The sequence below is a fragment of the Pocillopora damicornis genome, chromosome 10, assembly GCF_964200805.1.
Source record: "Pocillopora damicornis chromosome 10, jaPocDami1.2, whole genome shotgun sequence".
In the NCBI taxonomy this organism is placed as follows: Eukaryota; Metazoa; Cnidaria; class Anthozoa; order Scleractinia; family Pocilloporidae; genus Pocillopora; species Pocillopora damicornis.
The window spans coordinates 9,469,521-9,496,848 of record NC_142679.1 but is presented as its reverse complement, the minus strand read 5'-3'; the positions used below and the strand labels follow the sequence as shown (position 1 = coordinate 9,496,848).

The 27,328-nt window shown below is 39.5% G+C and overlaps 1 protein-coding gene across 2 annotated transcripts; it reads right to left on the bottom strand.

Annotated features, from left to right (window-relative positions):
• Positions 1-50: 50 nt before the first annotated feature.
• Positions 51-27,328, bottom strand: LOC113677044 (sushi, von Willebrand factor type A, EGF and pentraxin domain-containing protein 1). 2 transcript variants are annotated; one of them, XM_089184353.1, is made up of 36 exons: positions 26,551-27,328; positions 25,859-26,014; positions 24,890-25,051; positions 24,341-24,532; positions 20,742-20,927; positions 19,888-20,088; positions 19,491-19,748; positions 18,842-19,084; positions 17,651-17,848; positions 16,783-17,343; positions 16,254-16,415; positions 15,092-15,253; positions 14,637-14,798; positions 13,728-13,897; positions 12,390-12,903; positions 11,909-12,254; positions 11,366-11,646; positions 10,821-11,057; positions 9,668-9,861; positions 9,347-9,475; positions 8,715-8,853; positions 8,371-8,397; positions 8,073-8,111; positions 7,556-7,672; positions 7,019-7,189; positions 6,684-6,800; positions 6,329-6,445; positions 5,554-5,676; positions 4,616-4,792; positions 3,844-4,017; positions 3,427-3,606; positions 2,662-2,835; positions 2,270-2,443; positions 1,688-1,861; positions 922-1,254; positions 51-506 (listed from the first exon to the last, which is right to left on the bottom strand). In XM_089184353.1, exons 1-36 carry the CDS (start codon positions 27,257-27,259, stop codon positions 151-153), a joined length of 7,815 nt encoding a protein of 2,604 aa, XP_089040479.1. In that variant the 5' UTR covers positions 27,260-27,328; the 3' UTR covers positions 51-150. The 2 variants fall into 2 exon arrangements, with proteins under 2 accessions (XP_089040479.1, XP_027049591.2); XM_027193790.2 differs by having other exon boundaries at positions 7,556-7,669.

The window sequence follows — 27,328 nt, the reverse complement described above, 5'->3', positions numbered from 1 at the left end:
CGTTCCATTCTACTTGACCAGAGAAAGTTCAAAACTATTCAAACAAGGAATCCTTCTGCATATTTATTAACTATCAACAACTACTAACTGAACGAACTCTACAAAATTTTAGATTGATTTGAATCCCCCTTGTATATGCCTCAGTCATCATCATTTCTTTTTTGAATAAGCAACATATGGCTTGTATGTGGCTCGGAAACCCTTGTAGATACCATTGTCTTGTGCACTACTTACAAAATGAATCCACATGTACTTGGTGGTCACCACCTGACCTGACAAGGGACTGGGACCGCTCCAGGCAATCTCCAGCGGTGAAGTTATCCAGGGTCCATGGGCAACTTCGAGACGGTCGTAAGCATTTTCTGTCTTAAACTCGTTCAGAGTAAGGCCGATTTGTCTGTCGGGAATAAAGATCAGCCAGATACAGCTGAGGTTTGGCGGGTAACCATTTGGAAAACCAGGAGAGCGTATCTCTCCAGTCTGACTGGTCAGGATTCCTCCACAGCCTGAAAAAAAAATTTCATATATGTCACTGCAAGAAGATAAAGCATAGTAACTACACAAGTAAATGGAGAAATTTATTTCCAGAGCTCGACGTGCTCTAAAAATTGAAGGTTGGACCGACTTTACCTATCACCTGAAAGTAAGGGCACCGGCAATTATACCATTCCATTCCTAACATAAACAACTATTTAGATGATCACATTTACCCAGTAGTTTTCCATGAATTTGAGTGCATTTCAAAATGATCAAAAAAAAGAAAACGAGTTAATTGTATTCGGCCGTATAAAGCACACACTTGGATATCACCAAACTGGTGCCGATCGCTCCTGACCCATCGTGATGATTTGAATGATGTGACGGCTGAATTTAAAGGTCAGCAGAAGCCGTGCCAGTGCGCTTTGTGAAAACTTTACTAACCTGTTTGTTTGTAAGAAACTTTAAATCCATTGTTAGTGTTGACACTGTTTGAAATGAATCTGACTCTGATGCTGTTCCCGGTGGAAGTAATTGCGCGCGGTTTGTCCTTAACGCCATTCAACGCAACGACCGGGTCTGTCTTGCCGGTGTCATAAATGAGTACGAAATCTTTGTTCTCTTCTGTCCGAAGCTCCTCGAATTCTAGACGGACCTTCTTTCCTTGAGGCACTTGAATTTCCCAAGTACAGTACTCATTGTTCGGGTAATTGTTCGGAAAATTAGTAGATTGAAGAGAGCCTGAGGGTCCATTAAGAATCTTGCCGCAATTAGAAGCTGAAACGATATGAAGATGTACGCTTGAGTCAAGCATGATTCGTATTTTGTCTGTTTCTTCCTTTAGTGTTCATTGGCTTGCCTCTAGGATGTAGAGCATTGACCCAACAGTACACTTACCCAAAAGGAAAACAATTTTTGTAATTGTTTTGAATAAGATATTTTCACATTCATATCAATTAGCTACATTATTGATAAGGGATTTTTTCGACGTTTCTCATAATTACGACCGATGAATTTGTGTATTAATGGAATGAGGTGGCTCCTTAGGACGTATTATTAGTTTAATTAGTTTCGCAACGCAGATTTTTTAGCTATTTACCAGTTAAGCATGACTCTTTTACGTCGGAGAAGAGTTTGCCAAGGAGCAAGTACTTAAGGTGTTCGCAACGAGAGGATAAAATAAAAACTCGATGAAACTGCAATTTCTTACCGACACAACTAGCAGCTGATCCAGACCACTGACCATTAGCCCCACACTTCCTAATGATAGATCCTTGAAGTTTGTAGCCGGCATTACAGTCGTAAATAACGCTTTCGCCATAGGTAAACTTATTGCCTATCTTAAATCCGTTTGACAAGGATCCTGGATCACCGCAGCTCACAACTAAGGATTTAGACAATCAATTATATTAGAGATCATAAAAAAAGAACCTTTGAAAGTACACATTAGACGGCCTTAATGAAGTTGCATGAAGTGAGTAAGTAACAATTTTATATAGAGGGTAGCACCTGACAGTATGACGGGTGAACTAATGGCCATCTGAAGGAAGGAGGATAAGTCTCATTCCAAAAGGATAAATATTGAAAAAAATTGTGGTGGGAAAGGTTGATGTCAAGGCTTAAAAATTGTAAGCAAGCCTTCTACTAATGTTAGGTAGTACATAGGCGAAGACACATGCCTTGCACGACCGAATCAATGAAATTCTGAGTACCAAAGCAGCACCTTAGTTCTTGTAATGATGGTGGTTTAGCAACGAATTTGATTTGGTTCCAAGAAGTATATTAGACCTACTCTGGCATGTTGGTTGTGAACCTGACCACTCCCCTGAGTTTTGACAGGTTCGTTCCTGGGACCCGTGCAGTGTATATCCTTGATTGCATGTGAACTGAATGGAAGCCTCGTGCGAATGGTTACTTCCGATCTTGATTCCATTTGATGGGATACCAGGATTTCCACAAGATCTTTCTAAGAAATAAAAACGTGAAGAGAACAGTTAATGTCGCAACAAAGACTCACCTTTTCTGTTATTTTACTGCCACTTTTCATTATTTCGTTACCGATGGCTCTCTTAATAATACACGTATGACGATTCAGCTACCATCAATCAAAATATATTCGGAAATTTACTAGGGCTCTGATTCTACCGATCCCCAATTGAACTAGGCGCTGGATTTCGTATTTACCCAAGCACTTGGGCTGTTGTCCACTCCACTGCCCATTCCCCTGACATTTTCTTTTGGAGTCACCTTCCAGGTGATGCTGAGGACGGCAGGTGAACGTTACAGTGTTGTTGTACTGAAAATTTGCGCCGTTCAGGTATCCATGCCATGGAGTCCCAGGATCTCCACAATCTATGACTGTCAAGCATAAAAACGGAAAACATTTGATTTTAAGTTCTGCATGTTTTGGATTTCAGTTTTAGCACCCCACTGTCTTCTACTGTCTTCTGAGGATTTGTTTTCTCTTAAATTTACTGTAAAATGAAAGTGTGTGATGAGCCAGGTGTACAACACGAGATGTTCACTGAAATTAAGATCGAGTTTCCTCGAGTTTCGATTTGAGAAGATTCTTATTGGAAGAAAATTTTCGCTTCCAATGCTGCCGCCCTAGATGTTCACTGTTTCCCACTGTTGTGGAACAGTGATATGAAAAATCAGCTTTCCCCATTTGTTAAGATTTTTTCCTTCGGGTGTCTTGTAGTTTTTAACATTGCCAACAGGTTGATACCGACAAAGCCATGAAAAATGCATTTTCTACGTTTTTACATCCAAGCTAAGTTTGAATTTCGCGCGTTATCGATAAAAAGCCAAGAAGCCTCAAGGATTTTGATTTAATTTTAAGGGATTAACACTTCGATGTTTAACCGCCGTGTTTGGATCCGGCCTATTTTTTTATGCCTACATCTTACACGGACCATTTATTACTAGTATCTGCGTTAAAGCGCTCACTTTGACAGCTGGGGTCTGCCCCGGACCACTGCTCGTCTCCCTGGCAAGTTCTAAACGACGAACTATCTGGATTGACTTCATATCCTATATTGCATGACACGCGGACAGTGCTGCCCGTTTCTCGGCGGTATCCTTGTATATGACCATGGAATGGAGCAGACAGTTGGGGACAGTCAGCTCCTGATAACCGAAAAAAATATCAAATACAGCGCACACAAACAATTAAAGATTAACAGATACACGAATAATTTGAAGACGAGGGCAAGGTTCTCGACCCAATCGAAGGTCTTTAACGCGGCGTTGGTAGATCAATTACATATTACGTTAAAATTTGTTCGAACTTTTGGAAGAAACGTAACTGAAATATTTACACCAGTTATCACGTCCCGAAACAAATTAAAGCGTGTATACACTTACGAACACATCTCGGCTGCTCTCCGCTCCAAAGTCCACCCTGTTGACAAAGGCGCTGGTTGCTACCCACCAAAGCATATCCACTACTGCACGTGAAGCTTACGCTCTTTCCGTAACTGAAGTCACTACCCTGACGAGCACCGTACTTGACTGTCCCTACATCTACGCATCTCCCGGCTACGAACGTGAAGTACTTTATTTTAGGAGATGAGGTAAGCAATCCAGTAACCTACTGAATAGTTAATGTTATCGCGAAACTTATTGTCATTCCGTTTCCTGTGTGCATTGCGTTTACACGTTAATTACCAATAAGTGTTTGTACGTTTCATTTGTTGTATTTTGTAATTGTGGTTGATGTTTACATCATTGCGTAATGTTGCGTAATAATGTCGAGTAATTTAGAGAGTTTTCTGTATAAGTTTAGTCGTTTGGATCGATGTTTATGTCCACTTTTTAAGAAGCAGCGTCGTCCTTCAGTTCCTGTAAAGCTTTGCACCGTCAAGGTAAATATTTTCTTTATTATGTTATTTTCTTTATTTGTAAGGTTTCGTTCGCTAATATGTATTTCCGTACTCATGTTTAGTAACGTAGGCGTGTGGATGTTTTTAAATAAATGATAAGCACAATTACGCGTGATTTCGGCTCCACTTAACCTTCTAAATGTAAAGGAAGAAAGGGCAGACGTCAGATCTATGTTACTGTGTTACGTAGGTATCATATTATATAGCAGAATTTTTAGCTGAAATGAAAACTCCGTTTTAAGACTTTTTCTTACCGTTACAGCGCGGCTGAACTCCGGACCACTTCCCATTCGCGGAACAAACTCGCTTTTGAGACCCTAACAATTGATACCCTGCATTGCACGAGAAAGTGGCGATATTACCCAGTATTGGGTCACCAGTAATAGTAATGGCGCCATTGGATAGAGCAGCAATAGACGGACATCGGTTTTCTACATAGAAACAAGCAAATGATAGTAACGATGATGATCCTAAAACGCTCCCAGACTATTTTGCACTCAAGTCCACGGAAAAGGGGCAGATTATGCCTACTTCATGTCACGTAAGGAAAGAGCACAGGAAGTAATAAAACGAAGTTCTTTCTAAAGAAACTATGGTGCTGCATCGGTTATGCAATAAATGACATTGGCGGAGGTGCAAGTGATCATCTATTGCATAACTTTTACTTATTGCAAAAAGTCATTCATTGGTGAAACAGGAAGACTCCTGTTCGCTACGTAGAAAGAAATGCCAAGGACGTATCCAAACCAGTCGCTAGACACCTTAATCTTCCTAATCATTCTAGGCAGCATATGGCAGTTTGCGGCCTCTCCCTACATCTAGGCAAGTCAGAAAGCCGCAAAACTCTAGAAAAAAAAATTATCTTCCAAATCGGCACTCTTAATCGTCACGGTATTCTTGTCTTCTCGCCACCATATTCCCACCAATAACGTAGCTCCATTTTCTGCATATAATTCCACACACAACCCACGATTCCTTCAATCTCTCTGACAAAGGGCTAACGCTCGAAACGTCAGTTTTCTAGGACGGTTGACCAATCATGCATATAGAAAAGTACATGCTAAGCTAAAGTTACGTGCACACGATATCAACTCATGCAAAGAACTTCTTGTTGCAAAAGAGGAACAAAAAGGACAAAAATTACACTTTTTATGCATATCTCGTGGACTTCAACTTCTTATCTAAAAGTTACCATTACAGTTCCGGTTGTCGCTTGCAATTGTATATCCTCCACGACAGTGACAACTATGGCTCAAGTAACTGTTCACACAAACATGTTCACAGCCACCATTGTTGAAAGCACATTCATCTTTATCTGCAAACCGAATTCCAATAGACCTCAATACAAAGCAAACACAAGTTCCGACCGCTTCACAGGAGCAACGCAAACGCAAATGCTGGAACATCGCAACACGCGGGCATTTGAAAAACATTCGTGTTCCACTATGGTGGAAAAAGTGTCGTTTCTTCTCAAAAGATCATCATCTGAGTCTTTGGCTTCTGCTTTAGAGGGTAATACAGATACATAGGCCAACACCAAATCATAAGAAAACTTTATCTTTAATTACAGATTTGTATTAACAGTAGCTGGCAAGTTACATTAGAGTTAAAATTATTGCCACTTCGCATATTAAAGAACCGTCGTGAGGCACATTTGCTCACTTACGTAGTCAGATAAGTCATTTGGTGCCTGTCTTGAACTTATTAGCCCTTCAACTCATTGACTCATAAATAAAATGTTTTACTTTCTGATCATTTGTGCTCTTTTTATGCTTGAGCATGGGCTTGATTTGATTTATGTTGTTCCAGCCGTAGGTATGTTTGCGTCGCTCATCTGTATTACTGCGAAAGGAGCAAAAGGGCTGATCACAGTTTTCAAATCATATCGAATTATTTGCACGTTGGTTGATGATTATCACCGGTGAAATAAGACTAGGAAAGGCCCAGAAATAATGAAGTCAACTGACCTCGGCAGGATCTTCCTCCAGGGGCGAGTTCCATTCCAGACGGACACGAGCAACGGAATGCTCCTGGTGAGTTATGACAGCTGTGGCTACACACTCCGAAGGAACACTCGTTGATGTCTAGGACAAAAAGAATAAAAAACGATATTCGAGTTCATATTTAAAACTAATGGTTATAGACTATTATCTGTTATTTTAAAAACCTGTTTTTAGCTGTTCGTTGAACTTTGTTTAGAAAAAGAGCTATTAGACTCCACCCGGGAAAAACCACGTGGGCGGCCGTTGGTGCCAATAGCCAAAAATCTCCCGTTTAAGTCAAAATTGGCAGTAATTGGAGAACCTTTGGATACTTATTTACCTTCACATGTGGTTCCATCAATGTTTAACGTGTATCCTTGGTTACAAGAACAAGTGAAACTACCAAGGGTGTTAACGCATAGCTGGCTACAATGACCGTTGCTGCATTCATCTACGTCTACAAAAGGAACCAGAGATCACAAAGAATTCAGCACATATCCTTTACTCTGGTATTAAATGAAAAGTATACATTGTCTCTTCGACTAGAGGAGATCTTAACTACGTTGTTCTCGGAATTCATTTTGAATAAGTGAGGCCAATGGAATGAAATGAAACAGCTTTACTAACTCATGAATATTACTATATTATTAGATGCCTATAGCACTTGCCATATACCTTTACATTCAGTTCTTCTCCCACTCCAAAGCCCATGGCTGCATGTCCTGGATTTTGAGCCGTAGAGATAAAAACCAGCGTTACAGGAAAATGTTACAGTACTGCCATGATTGTGGTTTGATGAAGACTTTTTACCGTTCAAGGGGGCTCCTAATTCACCACACGAGGAGGCTAAACAAGAAAACATTAAAAAGAGAAAGAAATTTCGCACCGGTTGAAAAAATTTGGCCTGGCATAATCAAGTTTTAATAAATAATTGATTTAGTGTTTCAGTAAAAGCTAACGATAAATTCTTATCTGGAGAAAAAAAGGTTTCATGCCGAAAGTGTTGTTAAGGGATTATGACCACTAGAACGCTACAAAGACAAATTGTTGAATAGTTTTCTTTAAACGTTTGTGTCGGTTGAATTCGCATTCCATTCAAAAGCACCTCGCGAATAATATTGTTTTAAAATACAATTGCGAGAATTACTTGTTTAACCAGAGTATTTCTGTAGAAAGAATGACTGCTTGTCATTTCATTGCTGATAGACGTACCTTGTTCGCATGTGCTTCCTTCGTATCCCCGGCGACATTTGCATTTGAATCCATAGTAAAGGTCGTGGCACTTACCGCCATTTTTACACGGATTATTACCGCATTCGTTAACTTCTGCTGCATCCAAATTAAAAATAAAAACATTGGATGCGTCAACCACCAAATTAAAACGAGTGCCAGATAGTATCAACTTCGGCTGATTAGAACGGTTCGGTTAAGTACATCTACATGAAGTTAATCGTTCGAAAGGCTTCTCCTTTACTTTGAACCGGGTCAAACAATTAAATCTACGTGTCCAATGTTTATGTAAAATTAGGACAATAGGAGTAAAGGAACACAACTTGTAATGAACCTTCTAAATGAAATAACCAGTTTAACGGATCAATTACCAAATACCGGTAAATGGATTTATTAGTGGTCACGAGCACCGTTATGTCTCCTCTTTCACAAAGTTATTTTCTTGTGGTTTTGGGGGGGAAGAATATCAATGACAAAAATAAACCATTAAAAATAGTACCTGGGGCAGACCTGCGCCTTCGCTTTCGTGCTGAGATACCTTGAGATAAAAAGGGTTGCAAGAGAAGAATAGTAAATCAAAAGATTAATTATTACCTCGATATAAAAAAATGGCTTAAACGATTTTCTGTAGTTTTAAATATTTTTTCCTTTTTGAACAACAGTTTTTTAGAAGAACATTCATAATTCTCGCGCTCTAATGAATTTCCGATGAGGGAAATCTATGTAGATCTTATTTTTTTAATGGCTTTTCACCTTCGCTACCAGTTAAATTATCATATAGAGACATTTGGAAATACCTATGGAGGGTGGTGGAGGAACTAGATCTGCAAGAAAAAAATAGTTGAATATAACGGCACAAAACATAATTTTTTATGTAAAAATTATGGAGTTTTATTTAAGAAAATTATCCGCAAAAATGCAATATCACAACTGATCGGTTATCGTTATCCTTAGACATGTTAAAGGAATTACGTTCGATCCTACTTGACGACAAGTTAGTCTCGACATAAAAGCAAATGAGAGACGTGTAATCTGATTAAGATCTTTTTTTTCATTATTCTAAATTTATTTATTGATAGTTATTGCCACTATCGTTACAAGTATCATGAATAACATTCAATGATATCGTTACAATAACTACCTGTAAGACAGCCATAGAGTTCTACTCTCATAGTTATCTTTCCATTCCACGACTGAGGTCTAAATCGGGTCATTCTGGCTGCGAAAGGTTGTAACTCTTGTTTTACCACAGAACTGGAATCTGTATTTCCTGACAAGGTCTATAGGAAATAGTGCTGCATTAGGATAAAACTATCGTCTTAATTCACAAGACTAGAGAAACGGATGTCACGAAAGGTACGTATTTCAACTGTGAGAGGTCTTGCACGCGAAGGAACAGGAGAGTTTCAAATTATAAAAACTGAGAACGACAACAGCCGGACAGAAGACCTTCAGAATTTGAACTGAGAAGAAAACATTCCGAGAAACAGAGTAAAATTTTGGGGGAGTCTACTCTTTGGAAATTTCAAAAGTGGTCGTTGGCCGTATTAACTGTGACTGCAATGACGAGGGTTTCTTACATAATAATGTATAGCTGTAATGGCCGATTTGCCAGGCCATAAAAAGTGGCCCTATTACGAGTTCACGAGTTAACGAACGTATTGCCGAGGTGGCTGTAACTCGGGGTTCCACCGAAATGATATTATGGAGTAGAAGTGAGTCCTGTCATAAAATTTCACAGCTGCTTAAATACATACGAAACCGACCACTCGCCTGTCCATAATATTGCCACGCACTGCCGTCCGTGGTGTATTGCAGCTTGTATGACGTTACCCATTCTGATAAGCCATCCCCGCCCTGAATGGCCACGGCTGTAACTTTGTATGTATCTCCTAAGTCAATCTGCAATGAGGGCAAAAATCAAGCAAACCGTTGACATCTATATTCCAACCATGTAAGCAGTGATTGACGTTTTCATACAGCAATGGCTTTTCTCTGTTTTACTGTTATAAATGACAACGCTGAGACTCGAACACACTCCAAGTTTTCGGATATTTCAGAAAACAAGCGTAAGAAGATTAAAGCGTATTATACTTGTAAATACTGCTGTTGGTCAGATGTTTGCGGACTCCAACCACCTCTGCTATCCATAACACCTTGTAGACCGCTGGCATGCGGAGCAAACAGGCGCGCAACTTTTGGCTGACTGTTTGAAGCAAGTGATGACGAAGCTGTCATTGCTGAATCTGGAATGGCTTTGCTTTGTACACCAAGAGTCTCAGTGCAACCTTATAGAGAAATCGAACTTTCCTCTTAGTGAATCGAACGTGAAAACATCCCCTAAGCTACTCTAGAGTATGTAATACATGTAAAAGTATGTTGGAGGACCACATCTAAAGTTTATAGTTTATGATTTACTATAAAAAAGTTCGCTCTTGGCCTAGCTTGTAAAGAGTCCCATCTAGCTCAGTGATAGAGCATCCGAAGTATTAATCAGAACTGTCGTAGGTTCGACGCCTAATAAGAGCACTCGCATTTTTTCTCCTAGTATGCCATTTATGGAGTAACATTTCCTTCACTTAAATCACCGTTTAATCATTTCGCAGCATTATATATCGAAATTCCTATTTTCGCAATGTCCAGGGAGTTTTAAACCGTGAAACTAGTTCAACAGCGCAAATTACCACGAGTCTCCTATTGCTTAGTCGAAGTACTGATCAGTAGAGCAGTCGAAGTACTTATCAAAAGGTCGTAGGTTTGAATCCCACGGGGAGCACTTGCAGTTTTCTATTTGTCCGAATATGTCTGTGTTATTTTCTGAATAACATCTTCCTTCCCTAACTCACCAGCCTTTAAACCTTGCAACTTCATTTACATCATCATTTTTCATAAGCATCACTTATCGACATTCCTATCCTCGCAGTATGTAGGACGTTTGTCATTATCGACCATTGTCTCTTACTTGGTGCTTATTTTGCCATACGGACTGTATTCAAGGAAATGGTAATTTGCTGTGTGAACAACCAAGTTTGGCCCGAGTAACGTATGATAAGATACTTTCTAATCTTTCTTGCTCGAGCTGTACAGAGGAATATTGGCCTCGGTCGTTTTTGTACGAACCATGTTGCTCTCGGTCCGTACTGCCACGACCTCGGGCCAATATTCCCCTTAACGTCCCTCGAGCATAGAGGCCCATTATATTTGTTGTTATCCTATTGTCTAGAAATGTATGATTTGAATTACTCACTAGTTTGATAATGGTCAAAGCCTTTCCCTGGAATTAAGGAAGCGTCATCAGAGGAAGCCCTACTGAGGTGGCAAGCTCTTCCAGTCTTGTCATAATCAAACGATCTACAGGGAAACAACCTCTCTTTCATACAGGCATCTGCGCACTCCTCGACGGTTTTTCCTCCCAATACTTTGTCAACTTTGTTGGACAGGCGCATGTCCCGTTTTGCAGGAAAGTCTCTTAGAGGATTAGTAACTGAAAAATTGATGATGGCAATTATAGTTTAAGAAATCTCTTTTTTACAGAGGTTCAATTTATTCTAGATTTAAACAGATTTCTACATTTGGTAGTTATCTTTTTACATCCCTTTTTATTTACTCAATCACCCTATTGCTGGACCTAAGAAGTACCGGTAGCAATTTCTGTAAATTAGCGACTCGAAAAGCATGACATCTCATAACGTAGCAAGTTATTATTGTGCCGAAATGACGATGTAAAATCAACCTCATCATTTATTTGGCATACAAACCCTGTGCTTTAGAGCAAAAAATACGTAAACTCACACTTGCAAGCGTAAGGCGTGGATGTTAGAACGTAAACTCCTTGTAGTCCCTTGCGAAAGTCTGCCCAGGCCTTAACATTCCCTTCCTCCACACCACAACTTCGCACCAAGTTGTAGATGTCCTTGGGCGTAAGGACTTTGTCCCAAACATTTAATTGGCTGAGATCTCCGGTGAAGGCCTCCTCAGGGCTGAAGGAGCCCCCTAGCGAATCCTGCTCCTGACCTAGCACCATAACACCACCACCCTTGATCACAGCTCCCGATTGAAAGGGCTCTGTGTATCTACAAGTGATTCATGATCGTTAGTTTCTATTAGTTTTATTTTCTTCGAGTGGTTCTTCGTTTATCAAGGTTACAACCTTAGACTGGGTTTACCCGCAGAAGAAAAAAGTTTCATAGAATTCTAAAGAAACCATCAAGCATTTCATGAACTACACTCAGATTCAACATACCCGACGGATTTTATAAACCCTGTAGTTGTGAGTTAAAGTAAGGCCGTTATAAATTTTAATTGAAAGAGAGAATGAAAAAAAAAAAAAGTTACTTCTTCACTTGTTGTCCATTCTTGTAAAAGAACCACTTGCCTCCATTGTTGTCCCATGTGATAGCCACGTGGTTCCACTTACCATCGTTAGCTGACGTTCCAATGAAAAGCTTTTTATTATTAATGTAGAGATCAAAAGCACCATAATCCTGGATAACAAGGGCATTGTCTTGAAGTTTGCCTGCTACAATGTTCGAGTAGGACAGCGGTGTCCCCGGATTTTCTGTGTCATCCGTGCGGAGCCAAAAGGCGATAGTAAAGGCTCGTAAATCAGGAATGTTGGTTACACTGCTGGATGTGGTCGCCACCCGAAGAGGAAATGACAGGTCGTAGGCAAAACACAACTCTGCCGAAGAGACAATACACCGTCATGATAAAATTGTTAAACGATTATCCCCTAAATGGGAAGTACGTTACAGTAATCTGTATGAGTAGATGTAACCAGAAATGGTAATTTCTCGAGACAAAATCAGAGTCTTACTTTCGCTGCAGGTTTCCCCTGAGTACGTAGGCTTGCAAATACAATCAAACCCATTTTTTTTGTCAACACATTGACCACCATTCTGACATGGTTCTGAGAGGCATTCATTAATTTCCGTCTCACAGTGCACCCCTGTAAAACCGGCTTTACATATACAGGCGTAACCGTTGATTTTGTCCGTACATGTCCCATAGTTCTGACATGGATTGTTTGCACATTCATCAGTGTTAACTTCACACTGAGCTCCCTCGTACTCAGGCCTGCATGAACACATATATCCCTCGGCTAGACTTTCACACATGGCTTTGTTATGGCAAGGAGAGGAAGCACAGTGATCAATCTTCATCTCGCAAAATTTTCCGCCGTAGCCCTGCAGACATTCACACAGAAAATCTGGTGGCTGAACGTTACATGTGGCGCCATTCTGACAAATGTTGGGGCCACATTCATGTGAGGGTACATCGCACCGTTGCCCTCTGAATCCTGTAGCGCAAACGCACTCGTATCCATCGACCTGAAATAGAATTTAGATTTGAGGTGCGAGAATTGGCTTAGGTGTCAGTCTCTAAAAATCTTCGTCAACCTCTCTAGGTAAATCAGACAATCACCATGCACGTGTATTGATAATTATTTCATGGAATGGTTCATGGTTTCTTGTAGTGAATAAACAACTGCTAAGAACAACAAGTAATTAATTACAGACATGGTTTGATGCTACTATGGTTTAGAGATTTAATATTATACGCTCGCTAATTAGAGTATAAAAGGACCTCTTGTCGCAGCGTCTAGAACACTCCTGATGAAACACTAGACAGGAGTGTCGAAACGTTGGGTCTCTGAATACTAACTTCTCGGTTGCATTAATTAAATTTTTAAATCAGAGTAGCTTCAAACCATGTCTGATTGTCCACATGGTTGCCATGTGAACTTCAATATATTTTAATTAATTACAATTGTTATATACTAGACTTTTCCTCAACAAAACGAGCATTGTGATTGGTTGATTCTTGGTCACGTGCCCCTGATCAAATTCAAGTGTATCCCGACCGAGATACAATTGCGCAGTTGTTGCCCGCGCGCCGGAAACAACATCATGTTTTTGCCATATGATTGTTTAAGGGAAAGTCTAAATATCTAACAAAGCACCTAATGTATGGTCCCTCGTCCCTCGGGACACTGGTTATTTTTTTTCCCGAGACCATACATTAAGAGTATTTTGTAAACTTCAGTCCGGATTGCATGAATGCTGCATTAGTAACTGTCAAAAAGGTGCCGGGATAGGGGTTGCCTCAAAAGTTTCAATTTTTTTTATTTGTTTGTTACTTGTCCATACATTACCTTGTCAACACATGTCGCACCTTGATAGCAGGGATCAGACAAGCATTCGTCATCTTCGATTTGACAGAACTTCCCAGAATAACCTGGCTGACATTTACACATTGTGTCGTCTTTTAAATCAAAGCAGGTGCCTCCATTATTACATGGGTTCGAGGAACAGTCGTCAATAGCTGTCAAGAGACAACGAGGCCGTGAGGCGGTGGTCTGTGTGACAGGGATTTTTATCTCTTTCGTTGCATAGCACAGTCACAACTACACGTTCTTAGAAACAATTTTTTCTATCCTTCGACAGCGCGCCCTCTCGTTAGTTACTCTGGGGTCACATGACATCAAAGATGAAACTGTTTCCGGCTATAAGTTTATAATTGAGCCACATTGCAAACTCTATGACGTCAGAGAGTAACAGTGCACCATTACCCAAGCGATGACCGCCGTCTCAGACGAACAGAGCGTGTTGACAGTGTCGCGACATTCTTAGCATCGTATTATTTTGCACTCTCAAACGCTTATATGTAATTTAAATACAAATTTTCGACTTGTTTTCGCATTACATCTTCTAATTTCTTATTAAACACTGAACGACTGCCCTTCGAGAAACAGGCAAAATTGTTTTGCTCAAATCTCAAAGTTTCCTTTGGCTACATCTTGGACAGCATCGATTCTCGGGAAAGAAAATGAGCTTTTTCTATCAAGACCAGTTGTTAACTGTTTCGTGTTAGTTATGTATCGTAAATCAGCATCATTTTACACTCAGTAATTATCTCTGACAACATGTATTATAAGCAAAATATTAATTATTTTCATATCAAGGTACATTTTTAAAGTACTATAACATGAGTTTTATGATGTACAGTATGGGATAATGAACACGTATATTTTTATTTTTGGAATGCAATGTCTCTGTCTTACCAACACACACGTCTGCAGAGTCAGCCCCAGGTCCATAAGTTGACTTTCCATCTGTACACTCTGTACACGATAAGGCTCCTATTGTAGTCTGATAGGAACCCTTACCACATGGAGAACAAGGTTCGACCCCATTAGTTGAATAAGTACCAGGTGCACATTTCACTGACAAAAAAATGTTAAACAATCAGATAACAGACCTTGACTACGAAGCAAATTAAAAAATGAACAAGTTGTATTACGTTAGACTGACAAAAGGCTGATCCATTTTCTAGAATATATATGCATAAAGCAAACGGTGAAGAATAATGAGATACCAGTAATATTATAAAAATCTAAAGATAAAGTCTAACTGTTTATTAATCATCTTACTTAAAGGTCAACGAAACGTTAAGTACAATTGGGCTTGTTTTAAGCCCTTCCGAATTTCTCCTCCAGACTTTAGAATAAAGACTTACTTCCACATTCTTCTCTTCCACCCGCTGCGGGAAGTATAGTGGTCGTACCCGCAGGACAGGAAGTACAAATCGTGTTCATGAAACCGGAAGCGTAAGTACCACTTGGGCAGGGAAAACACTTGGCCAGTCCAGAAGGTGAAAAATAGCCTGGTTTACATTTTTCTGTTAGAAAACCGAGTGAAAAATTAATAAAACTGGAAAGAGAATTCTTCAGGATTCATAATTGTAAATAGTTCACCGAATTGATTACAACAAAACTAAATTCAAAAGAGATCATAAATCATAAAAATGATTGGCAAAAGAATGGAGGCAAAGCCCGGAGGTTGATTTGACGACACAAGTGTTGCACGCCCAGACGCTAAGAACCATCTAAACATTTCCGAAAAAGTAAATTAAGAATGAAACTTCCAGATTCCAAGCGAAGGCGCTCTCAGAGTTGCCGAACTAGCGTCTTTCCGGTTACTGAGGCTTGGATTTGACTGTGTAGAAGCAAGTAAAGGAAAAAAAATCTACTACCGGAGGGATGACAGTTTCCCTCTTGGCAAGTAAGCTGATGATGCTAACTGGAAAAAAAACTATTCAATACCACCAAAAAATGGCAACAACGCAACTTTAAGAAAACTGTTCACGTTATACAGACATTTGTTTTATCATTTAAGAGAGAGGGCCGCTTTGAAGTCATAGCGACAGTCGTATTGCAGAGATGCAGCTGAAATGGTCACTGATAGCGAAGAACCCATTGCACATTACACAAATTAAAGACAAGAGCTCTTAAAGACGAATCTATTATGACTCTACCTCCCGACAAAGTTGATCCTACTGACGTAGTTGTAGAACTGATACAAGCTATAGAATAAGAACATCCATCGAACAGTGCCTAAAACGGAACGATATCTATGGAAATCTTTCTAACACAACCACGGACCCGTTGAAAGGAAAATTTCTCTGACGTGAAATCGCTTCAGAGACGCCGATGGAGCGCTCATGTCAATACAAAGGATAGATTTTACAACCAGTAGAAACATAACGACCGGTCAGCAACAAAGTGGACCAATGATTAAACGACGTTCTAAGTCGAACATAATAATAATAATTATCATTATTATCATATTCACCATCATCATTCTCATAAGTGGATTTTTATTTCTATGTTCATCAATACCTCTACATGCAGTAAAGTTCTTTGAATCCTCGCCTAAAGTGTAGGTTCCTTCTGGGCACTCAGAACACTCAAATCTTCCCTCTTGATTTTGGTAGGTCCCTGGTGAACACCTGGTACACTTCTCATGTACTAGGTCATAGTATGTCCCTTTCGGACAGCGAACTAAAGATGGTGGAAAAATAACACTATAATGTTACATTCTTACGAACCCGTATTGCAAGATGTTACTACAACGAAAGTATGTTCTATTATTTTGAAATTTGGTTAACGTTTTCTCTTTACGCTTGGAACTCCCTCAGAAACATGTTGTAAGTAAGTAGGTAGGGTTCAAACAATGAGGTTTCGCTGGCTTCTATGGTTTCTTTTAGAACTCGTGTTATATTGGAATTCTTAAATACAAAACTTGGAGAGGGAATAGATGACAATCACGACAGAAAACACTGTAAGTAGGGCAAAACAAGAAATTCACGAAAGAAAATTATATAGATTAAAAAAAAGAAAATGCAAACAAACTGACTTTATCACTTACTACACCGTTCAATTGCTCCCGTATCTTTGTTGCATTGGCACATACTGTGTGGTTTGGCGAGCCCATCACAGCCAGTTTCAAGTGTATCACATCTTCCTACAACAGCCCCAGTGTCTGAACAATATGCCTCAGCATTAGTAATAGAGTATGTCTGATATTCAAGATCGCTTGAAGAACGAAGAGGACTCCAGTCGAGGGACTTTGCCTGTTGATCCAATAGTGGCTTTGCGTCTTTCTCCAATATTTGTTCAAGTTGTGTTACAGTTTTTGAGGCTCCACTCTGTTTTTCTTGCGCTACAATGTCAACTTTGACGTAAACATCATTAGCAGACTTTCTTCGGCGACGTCTAGCCGAGCTGGTAGCCCCACAGAATACGTTTACATTACCAACGTTACAATCCGCATGATCTCTGCATAACGCTGAGGGGATAAACTGTTGGTTCAGCAAAGTGACAAAATTTAATTTGATTTGATCTTGTGCTTCTTTGCTGCTGCAGTCACCAGCGAAGTAGAAGAACTGTGGTATAAGAGCCATGCGAGCCTTGCCAGGTTCATAACGAACTGGAAAACATTTTAAAATTTCGTCACCTCGGTGTCCATGTAAAATTCCAACGGTTCAAGTGGGGGGGGGGGGGGGGTGGATAACGCCCAAATTTAATCGATGTCCCTTTTTCCAATAAGTCAAACAACAGTGTAAAAAAAGGGCAACAAAAACAACAATAAAATACTAAACAAAAGAAGCTAAGTAAGCAAGGCGAAAGCATGTTGGAGAAGGAATTTCTATTCTTCTTCAAAAAAGTCATTCAATCAAAGAAAAGGTCGCTAGATATTTCTAATGTCGGTTCTTAATTCTTGATGTTTTACTCACCGGAGCAGTCAGGCCATGGCAGAGGAGAAGGTGGTATTGCTGACCATATTCCGTTACCGCAAAGGTATGTGAGGGCGGGGGGAAACGCGAAGTCAAACTGCCGGTTACAGCTGACCTGACAGTATCGATTGCTCACACCAAACGCGTTACAAGCTAAGGCTCCATTGATTGGGGCGGGGTACATCTCACAAGATTTAGCTGCAAGTGAACACATTCATATTTCGTGATTTAGAAAAGTGTTCTCTACTGATGCCTTATGGAAAAGCATTAAAATCCATATCGCAGGAATTTGTCAATGGACTTTCTGTTTATACTTTTTTCTCTGAGATCTTCAGCGCGAAGCCTTCTATCTTAAAGCTTACCTTTCAGGATTAAAATGTAAGTCGGTTCATGTCATGCAGTTCCAATTTTCAGGACAAGAAAAAACAGAACTTAAATTAGATTGATGATACAACAATTCAAAGGTAAAACGCAAATGAGGAAACATACGTCTGTTTTTTGAGTCTTGATGTTATCGACTGATGATTACATCAAACTCACCCCCTCCGATGACAGATAATGATCCGAAATTCTTCAGTTTGAAGTATGTTTATGACTCCTTACACGCAGTTTTTAAATCATCCCAGTAGCCATACGTAAACGAACCAAAATACTTGAACTACAATATCCGATAAATTCATTTTCAAACTGTATCCCCTTTAATCTTGACTTCATATCTAAAAATTAGTTTCCCTCATGTTACTTTGACGCGTAACCACGTGGATGCACCAAAAAACAAGAGAACTATTTGCAACGTGCAAAGTTCTCTCTTCAGCAAGCTAAGCTACCACAATATTCCATTTCAACCCTTTCATTTATCATAGAAATAACGTAAAAATGTTCAAAAGTAAAGTGCTGAGGTTTAACGTAGAGTTCCTTTGTAGTTAAGGAAAAATTTCTTAAGTTAACTCCGAGAAATGTCAATAAGGTATCCAGCTTGATTTACCAAGACGAAAATTAATGCGTTTCTAGCTCAGACAAAAAGAGCAGGATTAATTATGAAGAACTTTAATTATGTGATGGATAGTGTTTCTATATTAATATTCGAAGTGGTATGTGTGGATCCAAGGATATCACAGTTAAGCCTCTAACGGCAAAAAAAACCTCTTAGTTTTGAGGAACAAAGTTCTTACTATATTACCACTATATTACCTTTGACGTGGATCTTGAAGGCACAACTGTCATTGACATTACCAGATTGGTCTCTTGCTATGTAGTTCACAAACACCTCTCCAATGTAGAAAATTTCTCCAGGATTCCGGTTATGTTCAATGATCGGTGTCTTATTGGAGTTGTCAAGAAATTGGGGAATCACCCAAGGGACTCGTACGTTCGCTTGTGTTGTTTCAATCAGCTTATCTTCGGGACATGACGTATAGTAGGGTGGTTCGTTATCTGAGAAAATCACAGCCAGCTTGTTAGGAAGGGGGTTGTATAGAAATGGGACGAAAATTTACTCTATGAGTAGATTCCTGGTGGGTGGATTGATACTGAACTAAATTGACCTAAAAGAAGGTAATCCAAAATGTTTCCCTGTATCCCCTCCCCCGAGGAAAAAAAGAAAAAATTCAAGTTTAGAACAATGAGATCTATGACTTCACAGAAAAGTGTTTAAAAACGAAGCCATAATCGGTACTGGGTGATGACAGATAGCATATGCATTAGAACAGAAAAAAGTGCCAGAAAATAGAAAAATGCATCTAGAGAATAAGATGTGAACATTCAATTGATAGAGTTCACCCTTCTTACTCCAGGACCATACAGGCTGTAAGCGTAACAACTGAACGGACACATCACTGACCTACTACTGTCACTTTAAAGGAGCATTTAGCTGCCAGTCCAACTTTGTCTGTCACTGTGTACTGGATGGTATACTCGCCGATAAGAAACTTATCTCCGGACTTAAAATTACTACTAACAGTCACTTTCGCCAGCGGATCAATCCCTATCGAGTTGTCACTGTACGTAGGCTTTACCCATGTTACCACCGCGTGATCCTGGTGAAGGCTGTTGTTGGTTCTTATGTTCGCAGGACATGTTATGGAAGGCGGTTCTGAGTCTATTAGATATGAAATAATCAATAAACAGTGCTATAAAAAAACAAGAAAAAATTGTAAGGGTGAAAATTTATGGAGCTATGTTAGTGAGAGTTGAAGGATTATATAATGTTGATTTTAAATCTTGGTTGATTTACCTACCGACACAAGGCTTGTGTTCTCCAGTCCATGTGCCATCTGTCTTACAAAACCGTAAAGTAGACTGGTCTGGTGTACCTTCAAATAAGTAGCCCTTTGGACACTCGAACACACACCTTGAATTAAACTGCAGCTCGGTGGTGACACATTCTGGTGGAGTTACTTGACTGAGAGAGATTGAGTTTAGTTTCGGACACTTGACCGCTGTGAAAAAAACATCATGAAAAAGCATTAATTTTTCTATTTAATTCTTACGCAGTGGAGCCTTCATTTTTCTAATGTGGCAAAATGGAATTTGATTGGTCGGGCACAATTCAAGCACGTGAAAAATTGCCTAATGTTCATGTAGTGCAATGATTGGGTCCGTTCTGATTGGACTTTGGATTTTGTTTTCATAGTACGTGATGGAATGTTAGTTGTTTAGCGTGTGCGTTGTGAGAAAAGGAGCGGGAAAAACACGTTTAAACTTAAAAATTACACAATAAAACTAGATGCGAACCTTTTAGATCCCGGTACATCTCGACATCACTCGACGAGGCTCTTGCAAAGGCCACAATTATAACACTTTTTAAATAATCCCAAATTTCTGGTTAATGTCATTCTTTGTGCACAGCCTCCTGTTTCCATGACATCGTTTACAAGAAAACAACACCCAAATGCTGTGATTGGTGCATGATATCCAAATGCTGTGATACGATTGGTGCGAGATACATACCCTCATGCGGTAATCTGATTGGTGCGAGCAACATACCACTCTACATGCTAACATAGAGTTTTTTTTTTTTGTACAATAAACAACTAAAAAATCCGATAAACGATAATTATGGTAAGATTTTACCACTGTTTGCCTTACTTACGTTCGCACGCAACATCTGAACCTGACCAAGACTTGTCCTGTTGACATTGTCTCACTGGAGTTCCTTGTAAAATATAGCCTGGGGCACACTTAAACGTGCACTTTGTCTGATATGATAAATCGTTCTTCGTGCACGTTCCGCTTGGAGGACTTCCGTTAGCCACCTGGATCAATGGACACACGATCTCTGTGGCAAAAATACGCGGGACAAGGTTAGAATTACTAATTGTTTATGGACAGTCTCGGTGCAGGTGTCTAAGTAGTGCGAGCTAACGTTATTGTTTATCCGACTGCCCATGTTTGATTTGGAGTTAGAGTGGATGGTGGGGATAGGTGGCGGAGGGAAGGGCGAAAAAAGACAGTTAAAATGCTATACACCCCCTGATAAGTTGCACCTCATTGCATTTCCGGAAATAGGCAGGTGACCAATAAGAATTAGTCAACTCTTTAACTCCCACAATTGACTAACATGGAACTTCTCCCTATAATATCCATAAAATATCCAGTAAACAGGTATTGAGAATACTCAAACTTATCAGGTAGAAATTGTAATCTTGATTTAAAGCCAAATTCTTGTAACTATTTTAATCGCAAATGTGTAGTAGCTTGAGGGGAGAATTAACAATCAGATCTTGGGAGTTAAAGGATTAAATTAAAAACCGGAAGCACTTCCTTCCAACAAAAGCAAACACACGTACAGCCGATGAGTGAAACGGTGAGGCAGTTTTCTTTTCAGCCAGAAGAGAAATGGCTTCGACAAAGCCACCTCCGCGGTCACAAATAAATCCTTGAGTACAGCTGCCGTTAATCTATTTGACAATTTTTCTTTTTTTTTCCATTTGATCGTTAACGATACTTTGAAGCAACAAACAACTGCACTCGATGGTTTACCCGCCACAATTTGTCTGATGCAAACCGGCATACTCTGATGAAACGGTATGGCCGTTTATTCATCAAGGGAAAAAGCAGCTTCACCAAAACGTTCTCTGCTGACGCAAATACGAATTGATATTTGCTGCACTCTAAGAGCCGTTAGTCCGTGAGCATAAGCTACCGTTAATCCGATCGAAGATGCTTATTCCATTTGGTCATAAACAATAAATTGAAGCGGACAAACGGCAACTACGCTTGAAGGTTTCCCCGTCATTATTTCTTACACACGAACCAACAACTGAAATGTCAGGCTTTTCCAAAAGTCAGTTGGCAACACAGCCAGTAAATCTCTTCCAGAAACCAGTGTAGTAACCTGTGTGTATTGTTCTCTCGTCAACTCCATTAAAACTGAGAATAATCTTTCGAGTCAAATTTAATTCATATTTTATCTCCCGGAATCAATGATAGTGCTTTGAGTTGAAATGCCCTCGGTGCCTTGCAGATTATCTTTCTTCTTAGGACTGTTAAAACAAATATTACGCACGAACGCCAGGCAAGTTATTTGCTGTATAAAACGGCCAACCTGTATTAAGCGATCACCCCGCCATTCTCCATGTGTGACTGCTTACTATAGGTTCAACTGTATTTTTGCAACTTACGAGAAAAAATGTTTGCGAACAGCTAGACATTTACTGCGTGGAATGCTTACTTTTGGCATTGTTCTCTTGTACGATTTCATAAAAAAAAAAGAAACATGTCCCTCCCCTTTTAACAACCACAAAACGCTTTCTCATCTTGAATTAAATTTTAAACGAAGACTTATCACAGTGGACGGAAGGATTGAAAATTGGGGAACATATAACAATAGCCTCTATTTGGCGAAAAATATGAACCGGTATTTGTCCGCGGACATTATCTGTTCCAAGATGCGAACAGTTTTCAGAAAGCGAAGCTTGAGAAAAACTGTGAGCATCAAGGATCAGATAATGTCCAAGGACAAATATCCGGACACATTTTTGCGCCAAATAGAGGATATTGTGTTTATTATTCTGCAAATATTTTGCAACGCGCGTGAAAAAATGTTTACGAACAGCTCATTGTAGGCAGCATGGGAGGTTTTCATTTGAGTGTTCTCTGGTACAAAATCTATGAAAAAAAATATCTCCCTTCTTCTGTAACAACCACAAAACGTTCCCTCACCTTGATCTAAAATTTAAACGAAGAATTATCGTATCAGACGTACGGTTTGAAAATTGGGAATTATCACTTAGTAAGTGATAATTCCCAATTTTCTCGCGTATCACCCGGTTTTAGCAGGGGGACGTACGATTACGTGCTGCGTTTAAACCAATCGCTAACGAGCAAAAAACATATGATGGATCATAACTTCGGTTACCCCTAAGTTTTAGCAGGGGTATATTTGGTCACATGATGCATATGGAACAATCGCGCGCGAAAAACTTTTCCCTTCAATGAAAAATTGATTGACAAAATAAAAGTAATCCTTTTCGTTTCTCACTCAGTTTCAGATAGTGACAACGAAAAACGTTAAGGTAACTTCTTTCCCGATCATCAGTTCATTCCTCTCCTTAAATTTTGCCTCTGAGGGTATTAAAAAGAGAACATATATATCGATAGTCACCGCTAAAAACATATATGGTCCGCATTATAAACAGTACATCTGAAAAAAAAAAAGAAAAATAAATTCCCATTTTCAATTTCCCATTTCATTTTCCCATTCCCGGTTCGCCATTTCCGCTTTCAGTAATATCCCTTCTTGATCTTAAATTTAGAACATGAAAAGTAAACTATTTCCGTTGACTTGCGTACATCATGCACGGCTTCCATCTAGCCACATATATATCATGTCGCTGTGCTATCAAATTCATTTCAGCGCTTGGAAAACAAACCCTTTGAGCAAATGTGGTATTGTGAAGATGCACCCTCCGCGTTAGATCTTTCACTTGTAATGAGGTCATTTGAAAAAAAAAAACGGCCACAAACTAGGCGATTTTTAGGTAGCTGTCATCAAAATCTGGTAAAAATGTCAAATTTCTTTTCTTTGCCTTTTAGTTAGAGAAAGCATTTACTCGTAAGCTTAATTGTCAAAAAAGTAGTGAAAAGTGTCATAACAATTGTCCTAACTCGAAAGTAAAAAAGCCTCCACCAGGCTGTTGACGTTTTCGCGGACTTTCGTCCTGTCTCGCTTTCCATATTTTGTTGCACCGTTGAAAAAAAGAGAATTTCTGTCACTCTTCCTGAAAAGTTGAGAAATAAGAGTCTTCGTGAAACGGCCAAAAAGAGAAAAGTCGCCTTGGGTAAAATCTAAGAGGCCAAAGGAGCTGAGGGAAGATTTGTCCTTTTCCCTAACTAGCTTCGCCCACTTTTCCTATTGTTCGCATTTACCAGAGAGCGAGCAAACTGATATGAATTTCGTTCACCACGCTTCATAGGTGAAATTCTGATTAGGCAGGAAAGTTATATCCCCACGCGAAAAAAACTAAACTATCCATGGAAAAGCATATGTATTAGCAGTTTGAATTCAACTCACGCACATGATGGACAAGGGTTGCGTTTTGAAATTGTCCCTCTCTGTTTTCCTGAGGGTTTTCTTTTCCAAGGTGTAAATGTATGAAAGTATTTTACATGATTACAGTGGAGGTATTCCGCACAAAGTTAAAAAGGGAAACATTTGTTGGTTGACAAATTAACAGCTGGCTGACTTACGCTTGCAGTTTAAATCAGTTCCACTCCATTTAACTCCTCCAGAATTAGAAATGACACAGGTCCTTCGTCCATCGCCGCTTAGTTCATATCCTGTTTTGCAAATCACCTCACAGGTGGACAAGTAGTCCTGGTTACAACTGTCCCCCTTAATCATCCCGTGCAAGGGAACTGGAAGTTTGTCACACTTTTTAACTGCGCAAATGAACAACAGACAAGGTGAATGTTAGCAATACGCACTCGTGAAAATGATGAAAGTACATTGTAAAGCAAGGCATTGCAGTTAAGGGCATAAATAAAGAGCACAGTTGATAAATAAATAAATAAATAAATACCTAACCTCGCTTAAATACTTCAAATGACTGATGATAGAATAGCTTAATCCCGTGATGACTGACATAGAGGAAAAAGTGGCAATAATCTATATATATAATAGCCAATTGAGATTGATGCCTCAGCTCAATTTCCATTTTCCATCAGATTTATCGAGAGCGGCCACCCTATAAGAAACAAGGCTCTTTGACCGCAAACAGCACCACGCTCTATACTTACTTTTACATTCCACATAACCAGCAGGATCACCCTCGTATCCCTGGATGCAGTGGCAGTCACTTCTTTTTGTGCTTCCAATCTTGCTATGGCGTGAGTTGACAGGACATGGCGTGCAGGACTTAGCGTAACCAATGTAGTCTTTGTAGGTAGAATAGGGACACTCTAAAAAGCATAAGGCGAACAGCATATTCGAAAGAAGCAACAATATTTTAGTCATTATCGCAAAAGCCTCATTCATATATTCAGAACCTTGAAGTAGACAGAATATTTCTCACTTGAACCTTCTTTAATAATCACGAGTACCATCTCCTGTTGGAGAGCTTTCGGAACTTATATAATTAACTAGAAAAGTCGTTCACCAACATGACCATACCTTCCTAAACAAAATTTTACAACGGTCAGTTTTTTTTTTTTTTTAAAATCAATCTGCTTACGGTCAAAGTGTGCAAAGCAAGGATTGTAGGTTTCACAGACATATAATCTGGATCAAATTATGGCCTCTATCGTGAAATGAACAGACTTAAACATAAACCTCTTTCGCAAAAGTGGGCCTAAAGCCCACGTATATAAATCAGCCGTTTTAGTCCTTTCAATATAATGAATATAATTTTAAAAAAATTGGCAAAAAATGCCTATGGACGCCTATCACCCCCAAAAAACTAAAATCCGCACTTCGCCGAAATCCTCCGAATGTCTCTAGAGCGAATGCTTCTCAGAAGTTCCAACTGACTTACTCGAAGGAATAATACTGGATCCCCGAACATGATGATTCGAATCAAAGCCGAGCTCTCGTTCCCGTTGAAACGGTGCAATTTAGATGTCACTGATTTTCGAGCCTTCGGATAATGTAAACCCAACACCTTTTCGATTAAAGGTTGGAAGAATTGGGATTCTAGTGAATTTTATTCATGCCATGCGACCTATTTGAATTCCACCTATGATTTCCGGTGAAAGGATTCGTGTACTTACGATGGCAGTCGTTAGTGTATCCGCTTCCATATAAACCCTCAGGGCAAGAACACTTATATTCCCCGCTTAGAAGACCGCACGCACAATAAGCTATACCGTCGCAAGAACCACAAAAACTCATTGGCTGATTAATTTCCCAGTCTATCTCGTATGGATCTGGTAGGGGAAAAATTAACAGACATAACGCTTAAAGACTTAGCAAAGGTAAATCACAATCTGCCCACTATCTAGAGATTGTTATCAATGAAGGAGGGCTGAACAGCACAATAGGGTGAAAAGATATTGATTAAAAGAAAATTTCGTCTAAACTAGCATTTTCTTCCGCTTCAAAGTAAGTTTTATCAGAAAACTAATATGGAATGTTCGAATTTTGGAACGAATCTTTCTTTATCATGTAAAGGCTAAACATTCGATTAACTCCATTAATAAAAAAAATTAAAATGATTTAGAATTTAGAATAAAAAATTTTGAAATTGTCTTGAGATTTGGTCGGAGAGTCCTAGTTCTGAATGATTTCTCTGGAGTATTTAATCAAGTGTTCGATCGGTAAATCACTACTGATTTGATAATCCTATCGGGGGGTTAATTATCTTAGTTTATTCGGGTAGATCCAACGATGAATGGCCTTGAAACATTTTCCTTCCGTATACAGGATATTTGGTGAGTATCGTAACCTTTCGGGTCTGAATTACCTCCTCTCAGATGATTCGCTAGCTCCCTGAACTGGGTAAAAGAATTATAATGAAATGCGTGGTTGTCATCAGTAGCAAGTTGCTTCAACACGTTCTCGTTGATACCATTCGTCACTCCAATTGAGAATATCTCAATGTTATTTTGTTTCAATGTTTTAGCAATATTGTTAGGATCTCCACCAGCATTCCACATTCCGTCTGTGAGAAGGAAAACGGCCGTTTTAGCAAGCGCATTTGGTCGCTTGTTGCCACTTAAAGTTCCAAATATGATGTCATAAGCGTACTGGAATGCATCGTGCATATTGGTTAATCCAGAACGAAATTTCAAAGCGTAAAAGCTTTTCTTAAAGTTACACTTGTGATTATTAATGTTCAAATCAGTCACGTAATTGATATCGAGGGTAGCTCTGGTGCCAAATAAAACTATCGAAACTCTTGTTGCAGCCAAACTGACTCGTATGTGGCTCAACAACGAGTTGACGAACACTTTTTCATCGTCGAAGCCAACTTTCATGCTCCTGCTCGAGTGATCGTAGTACCACAAGCTTCCAGAGGTGTCTAATAAAAATATAAGATCTGACAATGTATCGTTGTGCGTTCTTTGAAAATTCTCCAGCTGCAACTTGCCCTGTAAATCCGCAGATGTAAAACCGAGGAACGGGAAAGTTACCAGTAGAGTCACAAGGATTAAATCCTGAGAGATGCCCATTTCCAATTGTGAGATGTCTGGATGATGGAACTATAACAACTAAAAGTCCGATAGTTGAACGCCGTTTGT